At 40.7% G+C, this 22,382-nt stretch overlaps 1 protein-coding gene across 1 annotated transcript in view; it reads left to right on the top strand.

Annotated features, from left to right (window-relative positions):
• Positions 1-214: 214 nt before the first annotated feature.
• The window catches only part of PSMD1 (proteasome 26S subunit, non-ATPase 1), a 64,877-nt gene continuing 42,709 nt past the window's right edge, over positions 215-22,382 (top strand). The window contains exons 1-16 of the mRNA XM_062498830.1: positions 215-320; positions 2,422-2,465; positions 3,458-3,531; positions 3,806-3,975; positions 4,819-5,024; positions 6,274-6,417; positions 7,137-7,363; positions 8,742-8,805; positions 10,524-10,652; positions 11,663-11,751; positions 12,379-12,457; positions 12,954-13,127; positions 14,100-14,211; positions 14,813-15,009; positions 15,583-15,678; positions 16,194-16,258. Coding sequence (XP_062354814.1) covers positions 305-320; positions 2,422-2,465; positions 3,458-3,531; positions 3,806-3,975; positions 4,819-5,024; positions 6,274-6,417; positions 7,137-7,363; positions 8,742-8,805; positions 10,524-10,652; positions 11,663-11,751; positions 12,379-12,457; positions 12,954-13,127; positions 14,100-14,211; positions 14,813-15,009; positions 15,583-15,678; positions 16,194-16,258 — 1,886 coding nt within the window. The 5' untranslated portion in view covers positions 215-304. The remainder of the gene's footprint in view (positions 321-2,421; positions 2,466-3,457; positions 3,532-3,805; positions 3,976-4,818; positions 5,025-6,273; positions 6,418-7,136; positions 7,364-8,741; positions 8,806-10,523; positions 10,653-11,662; positions 11,752-12,378; positions 12,458-12,953; positions 13,128-14,099; positions 14,212-14,812; positions 15,010-15,582; positions 15,679-16,193; positions 16,259-22,382) is intronic.

Here is a 22,382-nt window from a genome sequence, read left to right as displayed (position 1 = left end):
CCCGAGAGACCCGCGGGGGTGACGAGGCGTCCGTCAGCGGCCGCAGACGGTACAAGGTCCCCGGCGGCAGGGCTGCCCCGCTCCTGCCTGCCTGTTTCTCCGCCGTGCCGCGCAGGCGATCACACGGGCACCTTTCCCGGGCGCAGCGCGGAGCCGCCGGAAGAGGCCCTTGGCGGCACTTCCGGGCCGGCTAGCGGCGGCGGCGGCGGAACCGCGGTTGGGCCGGACCGGACCCGACCCGACCCCCTCCCCGGACCCTTCGGATCTCCCCGACCCTCCCCTCCGAGGGCAGCCGGGTGGCACCATGATCACCTCTGCCGGTGAGGCAGCGGCGCGGAGCGGCGTTGTCCACCGGGGTTTCGCTGAGTCAGGGCCGTGACTGAGCACCCTCGCGGCTCCGCGGGGCCGCCCGTCACGGGACTCCCTCGCCCTGGTCACCCCCGGACGGCAGAGAGAGAGCACCCCGGTGCCCGGCGGTCCGGCACGACCGGCTCTTGAAACCCGGTGCCGTGTCCGTCTCCTGCCGGTATCTCACGAGGGTTCCGGTGGCTTTGGGGGTCCCCGGGCAGGGGCGCAGGGCTACCACGGTGTGAGCGGGAGGGTTCAGCTGCTTCAAGTGAATGGCGCGTTTTCGCTGTAAAACCGGAGGGGCCTCGGGCGGTGCAGCAGGGACTTGAGAGGGGGAAGAGGAAAGAGTTTGGAGTTCAGAAACGCACATGCCTTGCGAAGGAAACGTCGGTCTAAGGAGTGCAGGGTAATGAAGCGTGTGAGGAGCTGGATGTTACGCGGTGTTTGTGCAGCTATTGAGAGCTTGATAGTTTAAAAAAATATGGGAAGTATTTCCAGAAATACTCAGACCAGGAATTAACGTGCGTCTGTCTGTGGCTTTGCGAGTGAAACAGTGCAGAGGGTGACAGTGTCCAGGTAGCTTTCTCTTCCTGAACCCTTTGTTTTGTTTAAGTCTTTATTTTGATTGAGGAAAAGTAGGAATTTATTTTAGAGGCATTTAAAAAATGTAAAAATGGTATGTGGGAGCGAGCTGTGGAGGTGGTGTGTAGAAGTGAGATTGCTTTCTCCTGATAGATCAGGTAAATGCAGGAACTTATTTAAAATAATAATAATAATAATAATAATAATAATATTTTTTAAAAGCCTCAAAGCAGAGGTGCAGGAAACCACTGGAAAAAGCTAGAAGTGGGATGGGTGCTGAATCTGCTTTCTTTGCCTAAGAGCCATGTTGGTGTTCCTTCAATTCCTGTTACTGATGCATGTGTGTCTAACCTGGTTTTTAAAAACAATACCTGATAATGGGGGTTCGTTAGGCAAAGGAATAAACATGAGAAAACTTTTCAGGTCATCAAACCTCGTTCTTTGAGGCTTCACTGAAGCTTGGTGTTACTGTTCTGTTAATATCTGACACAAAAATCTGATTATTCCCTTCCTGCTGGCAGGTGCCCTGAGCGCTGTACCCTTCCCAGGTGTCTGTAGACCAACCAGTTACAAACCTCCAGCCATCCTTCAGGAGCTGACTGCCAGAGATTCTTTCTGCCCAGCTCCAAACACCCTGATTTGCTCATGAGTCAAACGTGGTGCCCACCACTAGGCACGGAGTTTGGCCAGTGGGTGTCAAGGGAAGGGAAGGTGCCTCATGGGTCTGCCAAGAACTGCTCTCACTTACACATCTGTGTGCGGTTTGGATTCTCTGCCTTCCACTGCAGCCAAATGATATTATTGATCACATTTCATCTTAACCCTCTGTAATGTTCAGATTCTGTATCTGTGTATTTTGGTTTGGACCTGCACATGCTCCTTTTAGATTTGTCAAGATCTTCTGGAAGCCTAGTTCAGCCCTCCAACGGCTTGCTGGCCTTCCCAGTGTCGTGTGGTTTTTCTCAGATTTAAAGTTGTCAAGCTATTCAACAGATTATAGATTTAAAGCAGTGAGTTGTGTTGGACTTTGATCAGATCATATTCCAACCCTTTCTGTTGCATCTTTGCAGTCTAACAATGAAACCACCTATCCCTGTTCTTCAGATTATGCTCCTGTGAACCTCTCAGTCATGTCAGTTAAACACTATTTCTGTAACTGTTCAAATGTTCTGGGACAGGATCAGTACTCAGAAGCATAAAGCTGTGAGGTACATCTCTTATCCATGAGGCCAGTTTCCTTGACATGGAAAAATTCTTTTTTTTTTCCCCTAGGAAGCATAACTTTTTATAAATAAAGTACCTTTTCAGTTATAAATTCTGAACTATTTTACATTTTATTTAATACAAACTTGAATCTGATCTTTGAAGTTTTATACTGAAGATTTAAAATCAGCATTCCAGAGACACTTCCTGTTCTGTTGCTTTTGAACTAAATGACAAGCTTATTTTTGATACAGAGAAACTGAAAGTAACTATTATTTTGTTTTGTAGCTGGAATTATCTCTCTTTTGGATGAAGAAGAGCCGCAGCTCAAGGTAAGCTCTTACATCTGAGAGGGAGTAATAGCAAATACAGTATGTGGAGAGCTTAAAATCAAAAAGGAGCAGATCTCAGTAATTTATGGTTGGACAGCAACATGTGGGCACCTAATTGTATCTAGCCTGAAAGCTAAAAGAAAGGGCTTAAATAAATTATAACTGATTGCAAACTTCCTTGTTTTGAGCATGGATCAAACAGGAGCTTCAGTGCAAAAGTCCCTTTTTATGAAAGCTCCCATCTCTCTGGTGGTAATGGGGCTTTGTTATTTAAAATTGTTCCAGAGACTGCATTTTGACTACGTAAAATTCAAAGCTGGAGAGCACCTCAGGTTTTTAGAATAATATATTTAATGGACAACAAATCACAGTTACAGTTTTTACTTGGAAAAAAATCACAGTAATAGTATGAGAAGAAGAAAACAGCAACAGATACTTTTCAGTTTACATAGGGTATGAATCCACAGAACGCCAACACTCAGAGTGGTGGTGTCTTGATAAAACATCTTGATAAAACATCCCTAATTGTTTTTCTTGGATACAGACGTAGGTAGTGATGGATCTGAATGATCCCTGATGTTGCTGTGAGCTGATTACAAGTGGGCTGATTGTGGTTTGTCATCTGGAGTACTGTGTCCATATAGATAAATAGAGTTGGCTGCTGTATGCTACAGGCTGATTCCATGTGCCACACAATGGTTGTCACAATTTCATCTATCAGACATGTCAGCCAGTCATTCATCAGAGAGAGGCCATGGAAAGGAATGCTAGAGTTGTCTTACCTATGAAGCGAACAGCTCTTTATTTGCGAAGGACTTGGAAAGATTAGTGAATGCTTGCAGAGATCTTTTAAAATAGAATTTGCTGTTGAAATGGGTCAGTGTTCATGATATTCATTCTAGAATGTACTTGGTTTTTACTGGGGGAAGGTACAAAATGCATTTTTAATAGATATATATAATATCTCATAACTTTTTTTTTTTTCTTTGTAGGAGTTTGCTCTTCACAAGTTGAATGCTGTTGTCAATGACTTCTGGGCAGAAATCTCTGAGTCAGTGGACAAAATGTAAGAGAAGACACTTAATACTGCTTAAAAAGAACATGAGACATGAACTGGATGTAATTCTGATTTCTAATGACAATGCTTTCTAATTAGCTATTCTGACACTGGCTAATACAGCATGTAGCTCCATATTTCCTAGGAAGCTCTGATGTGTGTGGATGTGGGGTTGGAGCTGTGGTCCCAAAGATGCAAGTTCAGTCAAGCTTGTATTTGAGTTATGTGGCCTTAAAGAGATCTGAGCACACAGAGCTGATGCTCTTCTCTTCCTCCTCTGCAGTGAAGTTCTCTATGAAGACGAAGGTTTTCGGAGTCGCCAATTTGCTGCTCTGGTTGCATCTAAAGTTTTTTACCACCTGGGAGCTTTTGAGGAATCCCTGAACTATGCCCTGGGAGCTGGTGACCTCTTCAATGTGAATGACAACTCGGAATATGTGGAGACGATCATTGGTAAAGAACTGTTGCTGCAAAGGAAAAACTTTTGTGTTGTCAAAGCTGCTGTAACTTTGAAATTTTACTTGGTTTACCTTCTTTCTCTCTATTCTTCTTGCTGTCTTTGTGTTCATTTAAACTGATCCTGCAGCTAATTTTACCCAGTTTATATGTACTTATGTTTTGGGATTCTGCAATGGAAATGACTTCAGATTTCTGGAGTTTTTTCCTATTCTTAGCCTTTATTCTATAGTGAATTCCTAATAAGAAAATTGCTTTGGTTATTTATTGTCCTTTGATTTGTGTGCTGATATTATCAATTTCAGCATGACTTTGGAAATAATGGACTGGTAAGTGTAGCTGCATACCTTATTGAGAGGCACAGTTGTATTTATCCACCCACAACAAGATGGCAGGTCAGCAGTTGACTACAGATGTAATTTGAATGCCTTTAAAAAAATCTCATCTGCTGGAGTCACTTGCTTTGTACAGGGTATGATGGACCTGGGGCTGGCATTCAGTATCCCCAGCTGGTGTTTGCAGTGGAGCTAGGAAGTCTTCTACTGTTGTTTTCTCATTTTTTAATGTGACACTTGAGCAAAGATCATATCCTTGGTATCCATATCCTTACCTATATTGGTAAAATACCTACTTGATTTCAATACTAAAATCAAAGTTTGTTGGGAGATAATAGAAGTGTTTTCCACTATTATTTGTATATGACTACACAAATGTGTAATTTCCCATATGGTACTTGCTGCTAGAACATGTTCATGCACTTGCTGATCTCTTCACCTGTACAAAACTGCAAAAATCTGGGAACTTGACTTTTGCCCCCGTATTTGTTCATTATCTCTTCAGCAAAATGTATCGACCACTACACCAAGCAGTGTGTGGAGAACGCGGAGCTGCCAGAAGGGGAGAAGAAACCCGTGGATGAGAGGCTAGAAGGAATAGTGAACAAAATGTTCCAGCGGTGCTTGGATGACCACAAGTACAAGCAGGCCATTGGCATCGCTCTGGAGACACGCAGGCTGGACATCTTTGAGAAAACCATCCTTGAGTCGGTATGTGCAAGAGACAGGAGGTACCTCTAGCTAGGCTTTTCCAGGTATGGATCTAGAAGTCAAGTGCAAGATCCATATCGCTGTGGAACTTGCCCTGTTTTGTATGAACAGAACAAAAGATAAAACTCAGAGTGTTCAGTTCAGCATGTTCATGGAAAGCAGAGCCACTCAGGACTATCAAGTATAGGAAGATCCCCCCAGTTCCTTTATAAAAGCCTTGAGGTACAAGTTTATGGGAAGATATTTCCAGAAAGCTTGGCTATGTGCTCTCTTCTTAAGGTATTCCCTGTCAGCTCCTGGCAGAGATAACAATGCTGGCATAATGTAAGAACTGCTTTTTTATCTAGTTGTGCCTGTCATCTGCTGTAATTCATTGTGGGAAGGGATCCTTAGGGCTGCATAAGTGATTTATTAATGGCAAGCAAAATCAGAAACTCCAGTAGGTGGGTGAGCTGCTCTAATTTTCAGTGACTATGCAGTCTTGGCCTGCCCAGACTCCAAGATGGGGCACCTTGCCTTTAAAATCTTTCACTGAGGTTTTAAGATAAGTGATGTTACTGTTAGTGGGAGTAAGAGAAGTGGGCCTATAGTTACCTGCAGTAGGTCAGCAGTTGTGTGCAATCTTGTTATGCTGTAGTATCTCAATCATATACCAGACACATAGCTTGAATCCTTTAACTATTACTGCTTTTCAGTTCACAACTTTTAGGTGTGTTTGGATGTCTCCCATTTCTGAGTGTGAGTGATAATCATAAGGCATCCACTTTGCTTTCTTTGTTCTCTTTGTTGTCCTATGCATTTAATAGCTTACCCATTATAAATCCTTCATTTTGAATTACCTTTCTGAGATCTGGTAACCAAATCAGTTTCTCAGTCTTGATATTTTCTTGGTGCATGGATTGTTTTGCTGGCATTTTATATTAGTGCAGTGAATTTCAAAACTGCATTCAAAACTGATTGTTTGAACAAGAAGGGTGAAGGGAGCATGGATACTGTCATTTTAAGTTAATATTTTGCATCTTTTAACTACTGAATTAAATATTGATCCTGCATGATTTTGATAGTGTTTTTTCTTTAAACTTTGATACACCTATATATAAGCTTTTCTGAAAATAGGAAATAAAACAGTGAAGATTTATATGCACATTTGGTCTGCTTTATAAAATAGAAAAAGCCTGGCTTTATTTTCCTCTCTAAATCCTGCTTGTCAGTCTAAACCCAAGTTTGATATCCCTGAATTTTATTTCAGAATGATGTTCCTGGGATGCTGGCCTATAGCTTGAAGCTCTGTATGTCTTTGATGCAGAATAAACAGTTTCGTAATAAAGTCTTGAGAGTTCTAGTTAAAATCTACATGAATTTGGAGAAACCAGATTTCATCAATGTGTGTCAGGTAAACTTTTCAAAGTCATGTTTAAAGATAATAAGCAGTTACTTTTCTTTAGGTGTGTTTGAGGTGACATCTACCTGTTCTCTGTCTTTTGTTCAGTTAAATAAAATACCTTTTCCTGATTGTGTGCTTCAAACATATATCAGAGTGAGACCAACTTGAAAAAGAGATGTAAAGATTGCATATTTGGTCAATTTATAGAGAAAGATACCCGTTCAAAGGCAGTTTCAGGACACAGACAAATATTTTAAGCCTATGTAGGGAGTATCAGATGATACGTTCACAGCTTGGAGTTTTATTTATTCATCTCAAGAACATTTCCAGTGCTTTGCTTTTTTGGTAAGCCATTGTCTGAAAGTGTTTAAACAACCAGTTGAGAAGTTAACTCAGATATTCTCAGATCTTTGCCAGTCTTGGTGTGCCACGTACACGTGACTCAGTGTCATGCCTGTTTCATTTCAGCTGAGACACCCCTACAAAATGATTTCTTCAATGTGCTTTTGAAATTTCTATGTCTAGTAGGGCATCTTGTTTTTCTGTAAAAGCTCTTCTGAGTTTTCTGTTGTCCTCGATGAAAAAGAGAAGTTTTCTTTATTTGAAGGAAGTGTTCTGTGGAAGCAGCAGATGAGGGTGTTGGAGTGTAGCCTTGGGTAGTGTTGCTTTCTCATTATGAAGTATCTAATGTATTTTTTAATTTTTTTTCTCCCCTTTCTCCTGCTCAGTGCCTGATATTCCTGGATGACCCACAGGCTGTGAGTGACATCTTGGAAAAATTGGTGAAGGATGATAACCTTCTCATGGCCTACCAAATTTGCTTTGATCTGTATGAAAGTGCGAGCCAGCAGTTCCTGTCTTCTGTCATTCAGAATCTCCGCACAGTTGGAACTCCCATTGCCTCCGTGCCTGGATCCACCAACACTGGCACTGTTCCTGGATCAGAGAAAGACAGGTGGGTAGATTGAGAGGTGCTGGAGTTGTTTGGCTCCAGTCCTGCTCTAAGGAAGCCTCATATTCCACGTATGGTTGCTTTTTACAAGCTATCAGGTTTGCACCCTTTTATTTAAGTAATAGGCAAGACATGCTATTTGCTCAAAACAATTGTTTATTACCAAAATCTACTGTTTTTTAAAGGGATTTTTCTTTGCAGTTGAGGTAAGCACAGGGCAGTTACACTGGGGTTTAGTTAATGAGCATTGATTCATTAAGCCGTGGCATGGGCTTGGGAATGCTGATTCTCTGTGGTCTTTGCAGCAACTTGCAGAGCTAAGGAAGGGGGGAGTTCAGAGAAAAAGCTCATCACAGCTATGTGCAGTTTGGTTTCACATAACGGCTTGTGGGAAGAGTGAGCTTAGATGATACTGTGGTGTCAACAGACCCGTTTGTACTTGCAGTTCAGAAGAGCTACTTCAAATCTACTTTGAGTTTTTAAATACATCAGTATCACAGATCTTAACTGCAGAAAGCTGCTGCAAAATCTAAAGTCTAATCTAAAATCTAATGCTGTAAAATCTAAAAATCTAAGTTGGCACTAACCATTCTCTTGCCTTTATTTCTTCTTTTGGTGACTTACAGGAGAACTGCCCAGCTCAGGGGCAGCATGGAAAAAGTTAGTTCTTCACCTACTCTGTAATCACCGTAGAATGCTTGCTGGTACTTTCACCAGAGCTCTCATGTCTGTGCACAACCTGCTCCCCACACTTTCTTTGGTAGTGTGTGGTGGAGAATCCCACCTTGATCCAGGCTGGTTGAATATAAGAGTTTATCCAGCTGTGGAGCTGGATATAAATACTTTTGAATCAGTGACACAGGCATGGCAAGCATTTTGTTCTTCCTCTCTTATTTTCCAGTGGAAAAAAAAAGGAAGACACAGTATAATTTATGTTAGTTGTGAAGTATTAGGAAAAGGTGCTAACAACAGCTTAATATGCTTCATTTCCATGTCAACACTCTAGAAGCCATGCTAATAGTGGCAAGCACAAGGCTTCTAGGGGAGGATATAATTATCCTTGATGCCTTGTTTGTTGACCTTGTTTCTTCACCTGTGTCTGTTCATTCCTTACAAGCCTCTTTGTTTTTGCTGTCTCTGTAGATGGAATAAGTGTGTAGGGTTTTCCAGGCCTTTGTCTTCAAGTTCCCTGAGAATTGAGTGGAGGGGGAGTTTCCTGCTCAGCAGTAAGCTCCAGATAGTCAGCCCTTGTTTTGTCAAAGTCCTCTTTTCCAGTCATCATCTCCAAATCCTTGGCTACTCCTTCAGGACAATCTTCAGCCATAATTACAGTTCTTGACTTGTTGCAAGTGATGCATTTTTCATTTTTATTTTATTTCAGTGATGCTATGGAAGCAGAAGAGAAGCCAGGAAGCACTTGTGCTGCAGGGAGGTCTGCGGAAATTGTGAGTAATATTTCTGAAACAGACCTTACTTAGTTTTTCTTACGTGCTTTGTTTGTATGTCAAGGATTTCTAAATTGGTTTGGCTAATAAAGGATGGAATTCCTTTTTTGTCTTGCTTGGAGACAAGGTGACAGATGATCTCAGATGGCCAAATATCTGCCTTAATGTCCAGCAGTTCAGATACTGAAAGCTGTGTGGGAGTGGGAAGTGGTCAGAGTTCAGCAAGAATTACTGAATTTTGAAAAAGGAAACAGAAGGATCTGGCTCTGGTGTTTTGCTTTTTGATATGGAAAGAATTAACTCATCCCAAAACAAAGGCCTGAAATTTAACTGCTGCTGAGAACCTTAGGGAGTGAATTAGCTTGGCACATTTTTTTCCTCTCTTTCAAAAATCCAACTGCTGTTCCGGTTGGATAGAACTGATGCTGTTCCACAGGAATGGCAGGAGGGGATGTTGATGTAACATAGTTTGTTTTCCATGAAGGCATGAAGCTACCTCGGACCTACATGGTGCTGTGTTGCTGGGCCAGTTGGTTGGAATCTTTTTGTTTAGTTTCTTTTCCCAAGTCTTGGAGAAAGTGAGTTCACTTCTGACATGCACATCCAGTTGCATTTCATAATGTAGAATAGTTAATGCAGTTTTGATATTTCCAGTGATGAATACAAGCAGTGCCACCAAAGAAGGTGAAACCCAAGACAAGTTGTTTTCTGTTTTTCTTTATTTTTCCCATGGTAAATGTTTGCAAACAAAACCTAGAAATCTTTGAAAGATTCTTACAGATTACTTAAAAATTAATTAAGGACAAACAGAAATGTTTTCTTCAAATTATATTTCACCAGGAAAAGAAAAGGGGTTGAATTTCTTGCCCCAGCAAGGAACCTTGACAGTGCTTTTGTACAGGAAAGGTGTTCTTGAATCAGTTTCAGCTGCACTGGCTTTCCTGATTGTGCCAAGTACATAAAAACAATCTGTATGGCCAGAAATGTTCTTTAGCTTAATCTTCCACAATTCATAATGCTGGCTACAAAGAAATAATTGAGGGATTTAGTTTAAGAGGTGAAGTACTCATGCTTGACTGGTCTGTGACCAGCTAACAGTGTCAGGACAAAGACCTGCACTGTACTTTTCACCCTGCTCAGACTGAACATCAGTTTCTACAGATCCATTTTCAACTCTTCCATCATGCAGAAGAAGGGGACTTTTCTCAAAGAGCTCTTGAAGATTAATGTATTCGTTTCCCAGTTCTACTAGCTGTTGTTCTTAATAAAGCTTGTAGCTCACAAGAATGTAGCTGAAGCTCAGCACAGGTTCATGCCAAGTACTGTAGCTTTGTAGCCCTATGAAAGCTTCCATGGAAATACAGGTTCATTTATAAAAGAGCTTGCCTCTGGCAGGAGACTTACTGTCTCTGTAAGGCCAAACAGCAGCTTGCAGAATGTCAGATGTCTCCCATATCCTTTTGTTTTCAATGAAAGAATACATTTCTTTTTGCAGAGTCTTCTCCCACCTGCATTGTTGCACACAAAAGATTTGATTTCTGGGAGGTTTGGGCTTGTGCACCAAGGACAGAATCAATGTCTTTTTAGTCCTAAAACCAGATAGGCTTTGGATATGGTGATGGAAGCATACCAGAGAGGAGTCTCATGAATTGTATTTTAACAGAACCATGGTTGGGTTCTCAGGGAATTTTTTTTTTCCTTTTTGCTTGTATGTGAAGAACCCAGAGCCTAAGGACCAGATCTCAAAAATGATTAAAATTTTAAGTGGGGAAATGGCCATTGAGTTACATCTGCAGTTTTTAATACGAAACAACAACACAGACCTCATGATCCTCAAAAACACAAAGGTAAGAGACTTTGTTAATATGGTTGTCTTGGATTTATCTGATTCATCCTGTGTTGGTTTTGGCCATGCTACTGTTGTTTTTACTGATAGGCTGCTATTAACATGTTGATATTTTAATTATTTTTTTCTGATTTATAGCAACTCATCTTTTTCTCACCCTTTTTTTGGTTTTGATGGGTTTGTTTTTCATCTGCTCAGTAAGATGGGCAAAATTTATACTCCAGCTCCATGTCAGATCCATTGCAAATGCTGTTGGTTGGGAAGGGAGGAGTCAGCCAGAACTATAGGTTACAGTATTTTGGTATCTTGGTTGAGATGTTAGGTAAGCCCACACCTTCAGCTTGGCAAGGGAATCCTGGTATGTAGTAAAAGACCAGTATTTCCATGTTGGAGACAAAACCAGTCAGGTATACCGTAATGTAGACAGAGTTAGTGAATGCAGTAACTGATTTTGGAAGGTATTACTCATGGGTGGGCAAATGAAAACTTCCAGGTAAACTAGACTCTTAAATCCTTGCTGGAAACTATAGGAGAAGTTCTTTATTTATGAAATAAGGTGCACATCATCAGTAAAAGTAGTAGGGATTGCTTGTTAGCGGGTTCATCTATTTCAGATAACACTTCAAATGTATTGGATAATCTTTTCCACCTGCTGGTGAAGTGTTCAGGAGTGATTCTGCAATAGAATTCTGGGAACAGCCTGGAAACATCAGCAGCACTCACTGTGCAGTGCTCAGTTCTGGGAATTGGAGGGGGGTGTTTCTCCAGTTAAGTGGCAATTGGATTAATCACATGTCTGGAAGAAACTCTCAGAAAGGATCGTTTTGCATGGGAAAGATGACTTGAGGATATGTTAGAGTGTATTAGCAATCTATTAGCTGATTACAGGGAAATTGCTGGTTACATTGAGGATTGTTACAGTCCATTTTTCTAAAGTACTGGCAAGCTTGTTTAGAGACCTTGGACAGATTTTTTGCTGAGTGATGCTACTGATTGTTCTTGTTCTTTCAGGATGCAGTGAGGAATTCTGTGTGTCATACAGCAACTGTTATAGCCAACTCCTTTATGCATTGTGGGACAACCAGTGACCAGTTCCTTAGGTAAATCTATGGCAAAGAAGCTCCCATGTCATTTAGACGTGTTTGAACAACATTGTTGCCCTTCTTAACTTGATTATTCCTGAGTGATAACTGCAGAACTGTAATGGTGTTAGAGAATTGTTTCCTTTTCTCTGTTCTCACAAAATGACTTTGACTGTTAACTGTATGAGCAGCCTGGAGGGTGAAGATCTGGAATTTCTCTTCTCTTTGTTTACCAGTTAGAATGTTTCTGAGATATTGTATCTTTTTACAGGAGAGAGACTGTCAGAGACTGACAGTACTGAATGACTCTTGTAAGGGAAATGCTGGGGCTGACCTTATGAGGGACTTAAGGAAAGCTGCAGAAACTCTGCTAAAGTTTCTCCCAGAGAATTGGTGGGCTGCATATTGATCAGTTGTCTATCTTTCACTGAGATCACCCATGTCTAGAAGCTTGACTACAACCAGGCAAAAATCAGGACTGATGAAGGGGAGAGAAATGTAAAGTGGAAATATGATTAGCTGCCTTCCCTACTGGAGCTGCTTTTTAGTTTGAAAACTGTCTTCAGTGCTCTTAAACCCTGCTTGCAGGATTAGGAACAGACTGTATGAAAAACTTTGTATAACCTTTCTCTTTTCATCTTCTAGAGACAATTTGGAGTGGCTGGCCAGGGCCACTAACTGGGCTAAGTTTACTGCTACTGCCAGTTTGGGTGTCATACACAAGGTAATATTGCAGTCATTTCCTTCTGCTCAGTGTAAATGCTTGACTTGTGGACATTGAAAACCTGGAAATGAGGATTCCAAATGGTGCCTGCACTCCAATGTACCTGGCACAGCTATAGCATATTTTGTGTCTTTGCTCTAAGAAGCTGCGTTTATATTGTTTCATCTGACATCCAATATAATTTATGGTATGTTTAGCTGAGAATCAAAAGGGTGCATGGCTTAAGGAGAGAGTGTTTTTTCTAACTCTTCATTTGTGAGTTGAACAGATTTAATAGTTTCTAGGTATTAAAATTGCAAGTGGTTCTTAAGTGATTTTGGGGCATACCTAAGTTTCTTACTGTAGTAACTTTCAGTAAGTTAGAATGGCGATTTGTAGCACTGAAACACTGATTTTAGTGGAAAAAGTAATGGCTGTAACACACGTTTAAATATTACTTCACTGTTTTTTCACATTTCACTTGCCACTGTCTTCCTGCTGAACACTGGACATCCAGGGTCATGAGAAAGAAGCATTACAGCTAATGGCAACCTACCTGCCCAAGGACACTTCTCCAGGGTCAGCCTACCAGGAGGGAGGAGGCCTCTACGCCTTGGGTCTTATCCATGCCAACCATGGCGGGGACATCATTGACTACTTGCTGAACCAGCTGAAGAATGCCAGTAATGATGTGTGTACTGGGCTCAGAAATGAGCCTTTGTTCTGTTTGGAATACGCAGGAAGGTGCTGGCTGGTTTAGTGGGGGGGGGGGGGGGGGGTAGAGGTAATTAAGCAGCAGTGTGGTACTTAGACCTCCTCTGGGTCTAAAAGATTGGTTAAAGGTTGGTTTTAACAACCTGTTGCTTAAGGTTTAGGTAAGATTTTTAGGAAATTCTGACGTACTTGACAGTGACTGTAGCTTCATCATATTTACTACTTGCTATATCTGCTTTGTTTTTCTAGTGGGCCTGCAGCATTCAGACACTGTTACTGTTTACAGCTTAGTTGTCAGGGAAATAAGCCACAAAATGTTTCTGCTGACATTACCTGTAGTTTTAGTGCATCTTGCACAATAAGAAGTGTTTTACTTCTGCACTTAGTGTTTGTAGACCTCTAAGAAAAATATCTTTTTAGGTTGGGAATAGATCATTGTCCCAGCATGTTTCTTCTTTCTCCCTGTGGAATCTCAGATTGCTTCTTCTTTTAAATTCCATGAACAGATCCCAGTAGTCTTACTGCAAATGTACCCACTGTTAGAATAAAAGACGTTTTAGGCTGTTTTTAAGTGGGTACCTTTTTACCTTTTTATTTAAAATCTATTACTAGCTAGTGGTTTTTATACATGGCACAGATTTATGGTTTTACATAAATCATTCAGTGGGGGAAAAGATCTTGAAGTTACTAGAAAGTCTTCTGTGCTATGTGTTAAACTTCTGCAACTCACTGTTTATGGGCTTTTGAACTGTTTGTCTTCTATTTTCTGCCTCTTTCACTGGACCTGCTGCCTGAGACTGTGAAAGTGGTACTTCTAGCAGGTCAAGAGATCATTTTAGGTTTGTTTGGGGCTAAAAGGTTGCAGGTTTATATTGATGGAAAGATGTCTACTTCAGCTGAAGCCATACTGTTCCCTGTTTGATGACTGAATTTGCATATGCTTCTCTAGATTGTGCGACACGGTGGCAGCCTGGGCTTGGGGCTGGCTGCCATGGGGACAGCACGTCAAGACGTGTACGATCTGCTGAAAACAAATCTATACCAGGATGATGCAGTGACAGGTGAATGTTCTGCTTTCAAAGCAAATAACCATCTGAGGCCTTATCAGGCACCTGAGCTTTTTTTGTCATGTGGTTTTTTCCCCCAGCATGTATGTTAGCAGCATAGATTGTTTCTAGCTGTGTTTTATTTACTGACCTTTTCCTGATCATTATGGCTCTTTAGTTATGTATCAGTAATATTCAGAGATCCTGTCATGACTGGCTCTGTGGCAGGTTTTGGTAAGACATGCTAGGTTTTTAAACAGGCCCTTATTTTGCTCTGTTCTTTAATTTCTCATATGCTGTTTCTTTAGTGTGGCTGATATCCAGAGCCATGTGCTTTTTTTGAGCTGAGAGATAGGCTTGGGAGAACAGCTGCATTGGTGGGGCTCATAGAAAAATTATCTCAGTAGCTCTCGGCCCAAGGAAACAATAATTGAACTTGGTAGAGAAAAGTACTAAATTGTGGTTACAAATACATTTTGCCATGAATAATGGAGTTGTTGGGCATGGTGATGTCCAGAAGTGATCCATTGGCCTACGTCTAGTGTGATTTTTCTAGATACAGCATTTATTACTTTTGGGAACAGAGTTAACTTCTTTGCTTTTCTGTGCTTTTTAGGTGAGGCAGCTGGCCTGGCACTGGGGTTGGTTATGTTGGGATCTAAAAATGCCCAGGCTATTGAGGACATGGTTGGCTATGCACAGGAAACCCAGCATGAAAAGATCCTGCGAGGCCTTGCGGTTGGAATTGCTCTGGTCATGTATGGGAGGATGGAGGAGGCAGATGCTCTCATTGAGAGTCTTTGCAGAGATAAGGTAAATTGAGCTGTGACTTGATCCCTGACTCTTGTGTTACACTACTGACCTTCCTATCGATTTGTGAATCTCCAGCTGTGATGGGTTGGCTCTTTTAAACCAGTTCTTACATAGGTCTGAAGTAGGACTGTGTCACAAGTTGTTGCACTGTGTTCAAAAATACAAGAACAATGCTGCTTAGTTGTGTATTTCTTTAAGCCTTATAGTTGGTCTTCAGAGTAATGTGAGCAGCAACAGAGAGTAGAACAGAATGTAGTGGTTAAAAACAGATGACACTTGCTGTGGGTGGACGACCTCAAGGCTCTGGTAGTGATCATTGCAGATAGCAAGTAAGAAGCAGAATGACACCTCTGCCCTATACTCTTTGGCAGCCTGCAGCATAACAGGCTCTCTGTCCCTCTGAACCTGGTAATGACAACCCTGCTTTGGTGATTGTCCAAATAAACAATTAAGCAATAAGGCTGACCTTTACCCTGTTGGCAGATTCAAGGCACAAGAGTGGAACAGATTTAAAGTTACTATTACTGAATCATCATTTGGATAGATGTGAAATATTGATGCTTTCTCTTCCAGGATCCCATTCTCCGTCGTTCTGGGATGTACACTGTGGCTATGGCATACTGTGGCTCAGGGAACAACAAGGCTATCAGGCGCCTGCTGCATGTGGCTGTGAGTACTGTGGCCTTAGGAGCATGTAGGAAGAAATTTCTGGTCAGGAAGCAAGCACATCACTTTGTCAGGCTTTGTGTCTGTGGTGTTAATATTCTGGTCCAAATCAGAGACTATGAAATGATGAAAGCTTTACTTAGTATTATGAGTAGAACTAACAGGGCCTTCTGACATTAGGGTAAGTAGACTTTTAGACTTTCAACCTGGTATCACGCAAAAAGAAACTATTAAAAATTAAAACATGAACTTAAACTACCCAGGTTTGCAGTGAATAGTCTGCATGATGATGGGCTGAAGAAAAAATAAGTTCTGGAGGGTGAGGGCTGTCTGTTCTTTGATCATCTTGCAGTTGGTGTGCAAACACAGGTGAGGCTGTTTGGGCTAAGGCTGAACATTATTTTAGTTACCTTTCTCTATAATCCTGACTTCTTGATTAACTGCCATCTGGCCTGAAATGTTGCAGAGCTCTCAAGTGTTTTGATTGTATTCTGAATGTCCTATTTTTCCTTTTGTAGGTGAGTGACGTGAATGATGATGTGAGGCGGGCAGCTGTGGAGTCACTTGGATTCATTCTGTTCAGGTAAAATGTCTTCCTTGGTCACTGTTGCAGCCTTCAGTTTAATGTCTGTTACTTTTTCACAAAGTGACTCAAGTGCTAATTGAATGGATTTTGAAAAGTTAAAAAACAGAGATTGGTTTAGAATCAGAAGCCTTCCTTAATGTTCAGCACAAGTTTAATGAGTTTTTCTGTAGATTTACGGAGTTGTGGCTTAATAGCATGAACAGAGACAGATGAAGTTGACAAATAGAATGAAAAATTAGTATTTTCAGGATTGAGAGTGAATTAAAAATTAAATATACTGTGATTGTGCCAAGCCTCTTAAGGGCTGCAGTACTCAGACAAATGTATCTGCCTAATGGCTATCTAAAATGTTGTGACTTTGATTAAAAAAAACAAACAAACTGAAGGAGGATCTTGAAATAGTCTTTATTTCTTAAGTATCCACTGTGAAACCATGAAACGTTCCTGGGCTTACTTTGTAACATGAGCCCATCAAAAAATCGTCACAATGTTTCCTTTGGTTGTCTAAGGCGAAACATATTGCTGAAATGGTATTTTTTACTCCCCTACAGTTCCTTGGCTAAGGGGTAGTTGGAGAATTAGAAGGGCTCCCCAAGGACTACACCTGCATTTGATAATACAGTAATCTGTGTAAGCTGAGCACTGGGCCAAACTGCAGCCTTTGAGTGTGGCTGAGAAGAGCTGGTGCATACTTGGGTCTATAATTGTAATTTAAAAATTGTTCTTCACATCTTCTTTTGGGTTGGTAGCTGTCCTTAAAAGCAGGATGAGAGATTCTTGAAGATGGGGTTAAAACTTGTTACTGATATGAGCAGTCAGTTTTTCTGTAACTAAGCTGTTCCCCACATGGATGTAGCTGTTCTGCGCCGTTCTGCTCTATCTGAAGGATAATTGAATGTGGTTTGCAAAGAGATCAGATTCTCTCAGTGGGCAGCAGGTGTCTCTCAAGTGCTTCTGCTCTATTACTTCCAAGCAGCACAGCTCATTCCTCACTGCTTAGGGATCTCTGCCTCTCATGAAGCCAAGGGGTCTGTTTAGCTAACTTCTGTATCTGTGTACAGAACGAAAATTCCATGCACTCCTTCCATAGTTTCAGGCATTTTTTTTCAAAACAGGTTGTGACAAAGCGCTTTTGAGCTCAGATTTCAGTGTAATTTTTCTTTTCAACAACTGCAGAACACAATTGGACATGGATTGCTCTTACCAGAATGAGGAACTTTCAAGGCTCTGAGCTAAACCATTTTACCACGTGCATCTTGTTAGAAAAGCGTAGTTCAGGGCCTGTTCTCTCCATATCCAGCAAGGAGGAAGTGAGTGATATCATCTTTGACTTTTTTACTTGCTGTGCAGTGGTTCAGATTTAATCCTGCCTCTTCGCTTTCTGGAGACTTGCAGTCCAGAACCTACTTGTGCAATAAGGAGGAGCATTTCCTTGTAAATTCCAGTGTCCACCTTACTTAGTAGTCAAGGACTAAAATGTTTTAGCTGATTATCACTGGCTCCTGGAGGCAAAAGGTTTGTGTTAGGCTGTGGTAGTAGTTGTCAACACTTTTCACTTGATAACCAGTTGTGTGCTCTGGCCCAGCTCAACACTGCCAGTGTACAGAGACATAAAAACCAACTGAGTTGTGAGTTGGTCAGATTTCATGGCTAAAATATTTCTTTCTTAAGAAATAAGATATTAAGGCATTTCTTTCTTGATTATTGAAGTCTTAACTAGATTTACTTGTAAAGGCCACTAACACAACACTGAATACTGGCAAGAGTCAGTGATTTGTCAGCTGCTGGGTATACAGAGCTTTTGAATGAAGTGTTTTGTGGTGGGAGTGAGCAGGTCTGAGACACAGTGGGCTAAATCCCAGAAAATAATCTCATTTTAAGTGAAGGAAACATGACTGAAGGTCCCTTGAAGAGTTCTCATTGAATTTTTTGTATGTGTTTCCAGAAAGGGAACTGTGAAGTTCAGGATTGAAATAAGAGAAGACATTTGTTTAATGCAGTCTACCTTTTTCTTGGGGAATTCATGACATTCATGTGAGGTTGAGTATGCTGGAGGTGTTAGTTTGCTGGATTGTACACTGTTGCAGCCTGAGACTTGTGCTTCTGTCTGTTCCTCCTATAGGAATAGTAAAATCCATATAAGGGTGGAGGTTACACAGTCAGATGATAATTTCCTTAAAAGCACCATTGTTTGAACATGACAGAACTACAGCCCACAAGCTCACATAGTATCATAAATATCCAGTTTGTTTTCTCCTGTTGTTATAACTATCTGTGAATAAGTGTTCTTCCTCTTGGATTTGAACTAAAAGTGTTGTAAACATCACAAAATGCTAATTTTAGGTAATGCATCTGCATAGCAGAACATTCTGTAAGGCTTTTCTGTCCTTGTTTTCCTCTGTGAGTCTTCCTTGCTATCACATATACACAGTCCTGCATACACTCACTCAAGAGCCCATCTTGATTTTTATTGTTGGGAATGAAAACAGCACAGTATCAAAGTAAAATGTGATAGAACATAATGCAATAAAACATGATATAATTTTTAGACCAACAAGGTTTTACTTGAACTTGAAGATTGCCTCTTTTATATTTTTTAAGCATGGTAATTCTTTTATTTTTATTGGGCTCTTGAATTACTGGAAAAATATACAAAAGAATGTATGTGGTTTTTCTCATTATTCAGAATTTATGAATCAGGGTTTAGATTGAATATTCTAGTCTAGGTTTGTAAGTTTTACTGAAGAATTGCAAGATTAAATTTTCCAGTGTGTTATGAAAGATAAATCACCCAATTACAATCCCCTGAAGGATTGAGGGAGCAGGGGTTAGTGCTGCTGTAACAGTTTCACTCTGGGATGTTGAATGCACGCTTCCCTGGCTATGGAAATGTCTGCAGGCAAATCACCCAAGTGAGCAGAGCAGTATCAATCACACTGCTTGAGTGCAGAATATGTTGCATGTCCTATTTATACAGGACAAAATTTCCTTGTCTTATTCTTGGGCTCCCCTAAGCTTTCCAGAGGACCCTGTAAGGAGAATTGAACCCTGACCAGCAGCATTCCTGCTGTTAATTCTGGTTTTGCTGACTGTTTGGAGGCAGTCTGTAGGTTCAGACTGGGGATGGACAGCACAGCTTGCTGGCTATAGGACTTGGTGTGGCTTTTTTCCCCTCTTGGCTTAGTGCCATACAAAAATTAGGCACTGGTTACATATTTTGGAGAAGATAATTTTCATGCCACTATATTAAATTATCAGAAAGTGTTCTGGTGCAAGAGAATTGTTTCAAAACTGCCTCTTCTTTTCTTTCTCTTCCCATCTAAAAAAAACAGTCAAAATTGTGTGGTGCAAAAGCCTGAGACTTTACATCCTTTTAAAAATGGCCACCTCTTACAGGAGACACTTCTAAGTAAAATGTTATTGTAAGGTGATGCAGAGGCACTAATAAAGCTTGGGATGTTTGGAGCTTGCAGTGTGGATGCAGGGCTGAACAAGAAGCTGTATTGTGAAATAGGAAGAAGAGAAATCAGGTATTGGTTTGGCTGGAAGGTGTGTCTGTTTTCCCAGTCCTGGTCCTTTTGCCAGTGATCACAGATAGAAAACTTACCTTATTGTTGATGTTTATGTACTGATGGTTCTTCCTGATGAAGTGATCTGTGAAATATTTATGACAATTGGAAAACAGCATTTAAAACAACTGTGATTTCTGCTCAGCTTTTTTGAAAGATTATTACGATGCGATGGAAAACATGATAAATTGAAAGTGTTTTGCTTTTTAAAAGTGGAAAGAAATAATTTTATCGTAATTTTTGTCACTTTAGATCATGAATTGATCTTTGTTGATATTGCAGAGTAAGATGTGATTGGATTATGCAGTCAGCCTTATTTTTACATTGTTGCAGAGTACCTAAACACTTTATATACAAAATGAGGAGGTAGATGTTTTATGGATAGAACAAATCTGACTGGGAGAAAGCTTCAGTGTGGGATGGAGCTTGCAAGCATGAACGAAAGACGTTTAGTGCTCTCATAGCAGTTGTTATATCCAGGGGAATGAGAGTCATGGGGAAATGGGACTTGAGTTGTGGGATGCTGCTTTTGTCTTCATGCAATACTGTTGGGAAAAGGCTGAGGGCAGGAGAGGGAACAATGCAGCCTCTAGAGTCCCAAAAGGAAGATGCAGTTTCAGCTGATAAGTGTAGGCTACCCAAACATGAAGAACTTTGCATGGCCTCTGTTCAGTTTTTCATTTTAGGATGATGCAAGTGAAATGGTAATGTTTCCTGCTTTTGTATTCTTTGTGTTTACATAGCCTTTGGTATTTTAAGGCTATATATTTGTTGTAAGGCAAACAAATCAGATAACTGGGATTTTATTCCAGGAAGACTCGGACAGTTTGTTTTTGTTATATCCTCTAACCTACCTTTATCCAGAAAGCAGATAGCAGATGATCTGGGTAATTGAGTATGAGGCTGATAGTCACTCTAATGTGATCTGCACCAGTGACTCTTTCAACATTTTAATTGTGAAGAGGAATTTAGTGAAACATATCTGCTTGTTAATTCTTGCATGGGAAAGATTAAAAGGGTTTTGTTTACAATCCAACACATTTTATCTTGTCATAGTCAGTCTTTCCTGGGAGAGGAGAATGAAGGTCCCTTTCAAAGAAATAGTAGCAGAAATCTTACTGTAATAAGAAGCCTTAGACTTTCACTGCAGTTGTGCATGGTTTAATGAATTTGAAAGTCAGTTGCCATTACCTGTGTAAAGCATTTGTAAAGAGGATCCTTTAGAGAGTAAAAAGCTCTTATTTTTAAGAGTGTGATGTTGTTTTTGAGGGGTTGGAAAGGACCTGAATACCTGGATGCAAGGAATCATAGCAGTGGCTTGACAAATAGGGTTGACATGAAAATTAAAAATAAGAGTAAAAATGGACACTTAGAGCAAGCCATCTTTCCTATTTTTGTACCTAGCTTCCCATTGTAAAATGAAAGGGCTTCCTTTCTGCAGGACAGAAGTCTTCCTTTTCCACTGGAGAGAACATGGTTTCTCATGGGAACGGACACTGATAGTAAACACCATGTTGTTATGCCAAGGCAAAATTATGGAAGTTGATTCTCTCCTGACTATTGTTTTTGCCATGCTAATGGTTGCCTAGAGAGCCAAAAGGGAAATGCAGCAAAGGAGGGCTTCTGAGCAGTTGTACTTAGGCATCTTCATCAATATGAAGAAAAAAGTCTAATGCTTTGGGGTAATATTAAGTTAATGCTGAGAACTGGCCAGAACCCTGGGACTCCTGGCTCCAGCTTGCAAGGCAAAAAGTCAGAAAAACTCTGGCAAATGTTCTGCTTCTTTGGGCTCCAGTGTCCCAGGCTGCTCAGCTTGCCTTTACCAGGTTTACTGTGCTTACATTGCTTTACTTTTTAAGTCTGATACAGCCTAGAAAAAGATGTAGGGGAGTTATGTTTTTGTTTTCTTTTACCAGCTTACAATAATGTGGAAGTTTCCGTAAGATGAAACCACTGTAGAAAAGCAACACTTTCTGTGTAGCACTATAAAAAAAATCCTCTTTGCCTCTTGTGTGCAGGTGATACAGCTCCAGTTTGTAGCATCAGCCTCTCTTCTCAGTCCCTTCTGCTTAACACTTGATTTTAACTGTATTTGCATTTGAAAATGATTCTAGTATGGCCTAGTGTGATGTAGTCAGAAAGAGTTTTATACTTGTAGGATACAGTATAACTGAATAATACATATTTCTAGTTGCCTGTAAGCTTCCTGACAGCTAAAGGCCTGTAGCTTATAGGTTTAAGACTGGCTTCACAAAATGCATTTTACATCACATCACTATAGCTGGGATTAGCTGAATTTCTTGCTTCTCTGTTTCTCAGAGTGTATTAAAGGTTGGGATTTTTTTGGGTTGGTATCTCTGGTTTTGTCTTGTTTCATGTGTATTTTGTTGTTGTTGTTTTATTTTTCGTTTTTTGTAAGGTAATCCCTTTATTTGCATTTCAAGACACTTATTCTGTTAGGCTTCAAACTCCATTATTTTCCTCTCTGCAAGACTGCTGAGTCCTTATGTCCATGTCTGTGCTGTAATTTTTAATTAGATAGGCAGAAAGAA

This window comes from Cinclus cinclus, chromosome 10, assembly GCF_963662255.1.
Source record: "Cinclus cinclus chromosome 10, bCinCin1.1, whole genome shotgun sequence".
In the NCBI taxonomy this organism is placed as follows: Eukaryota; Metazoa; Chordata; class Aves; order Passeriformes; family Cinclidae; genus Cinclus; species Cinclus cinclus.
The sequence above is the reverse complement of the archived record's forward strand: the minus strand, read 5'-3'. Positions and strand labels throughout refer to the sequence as shown.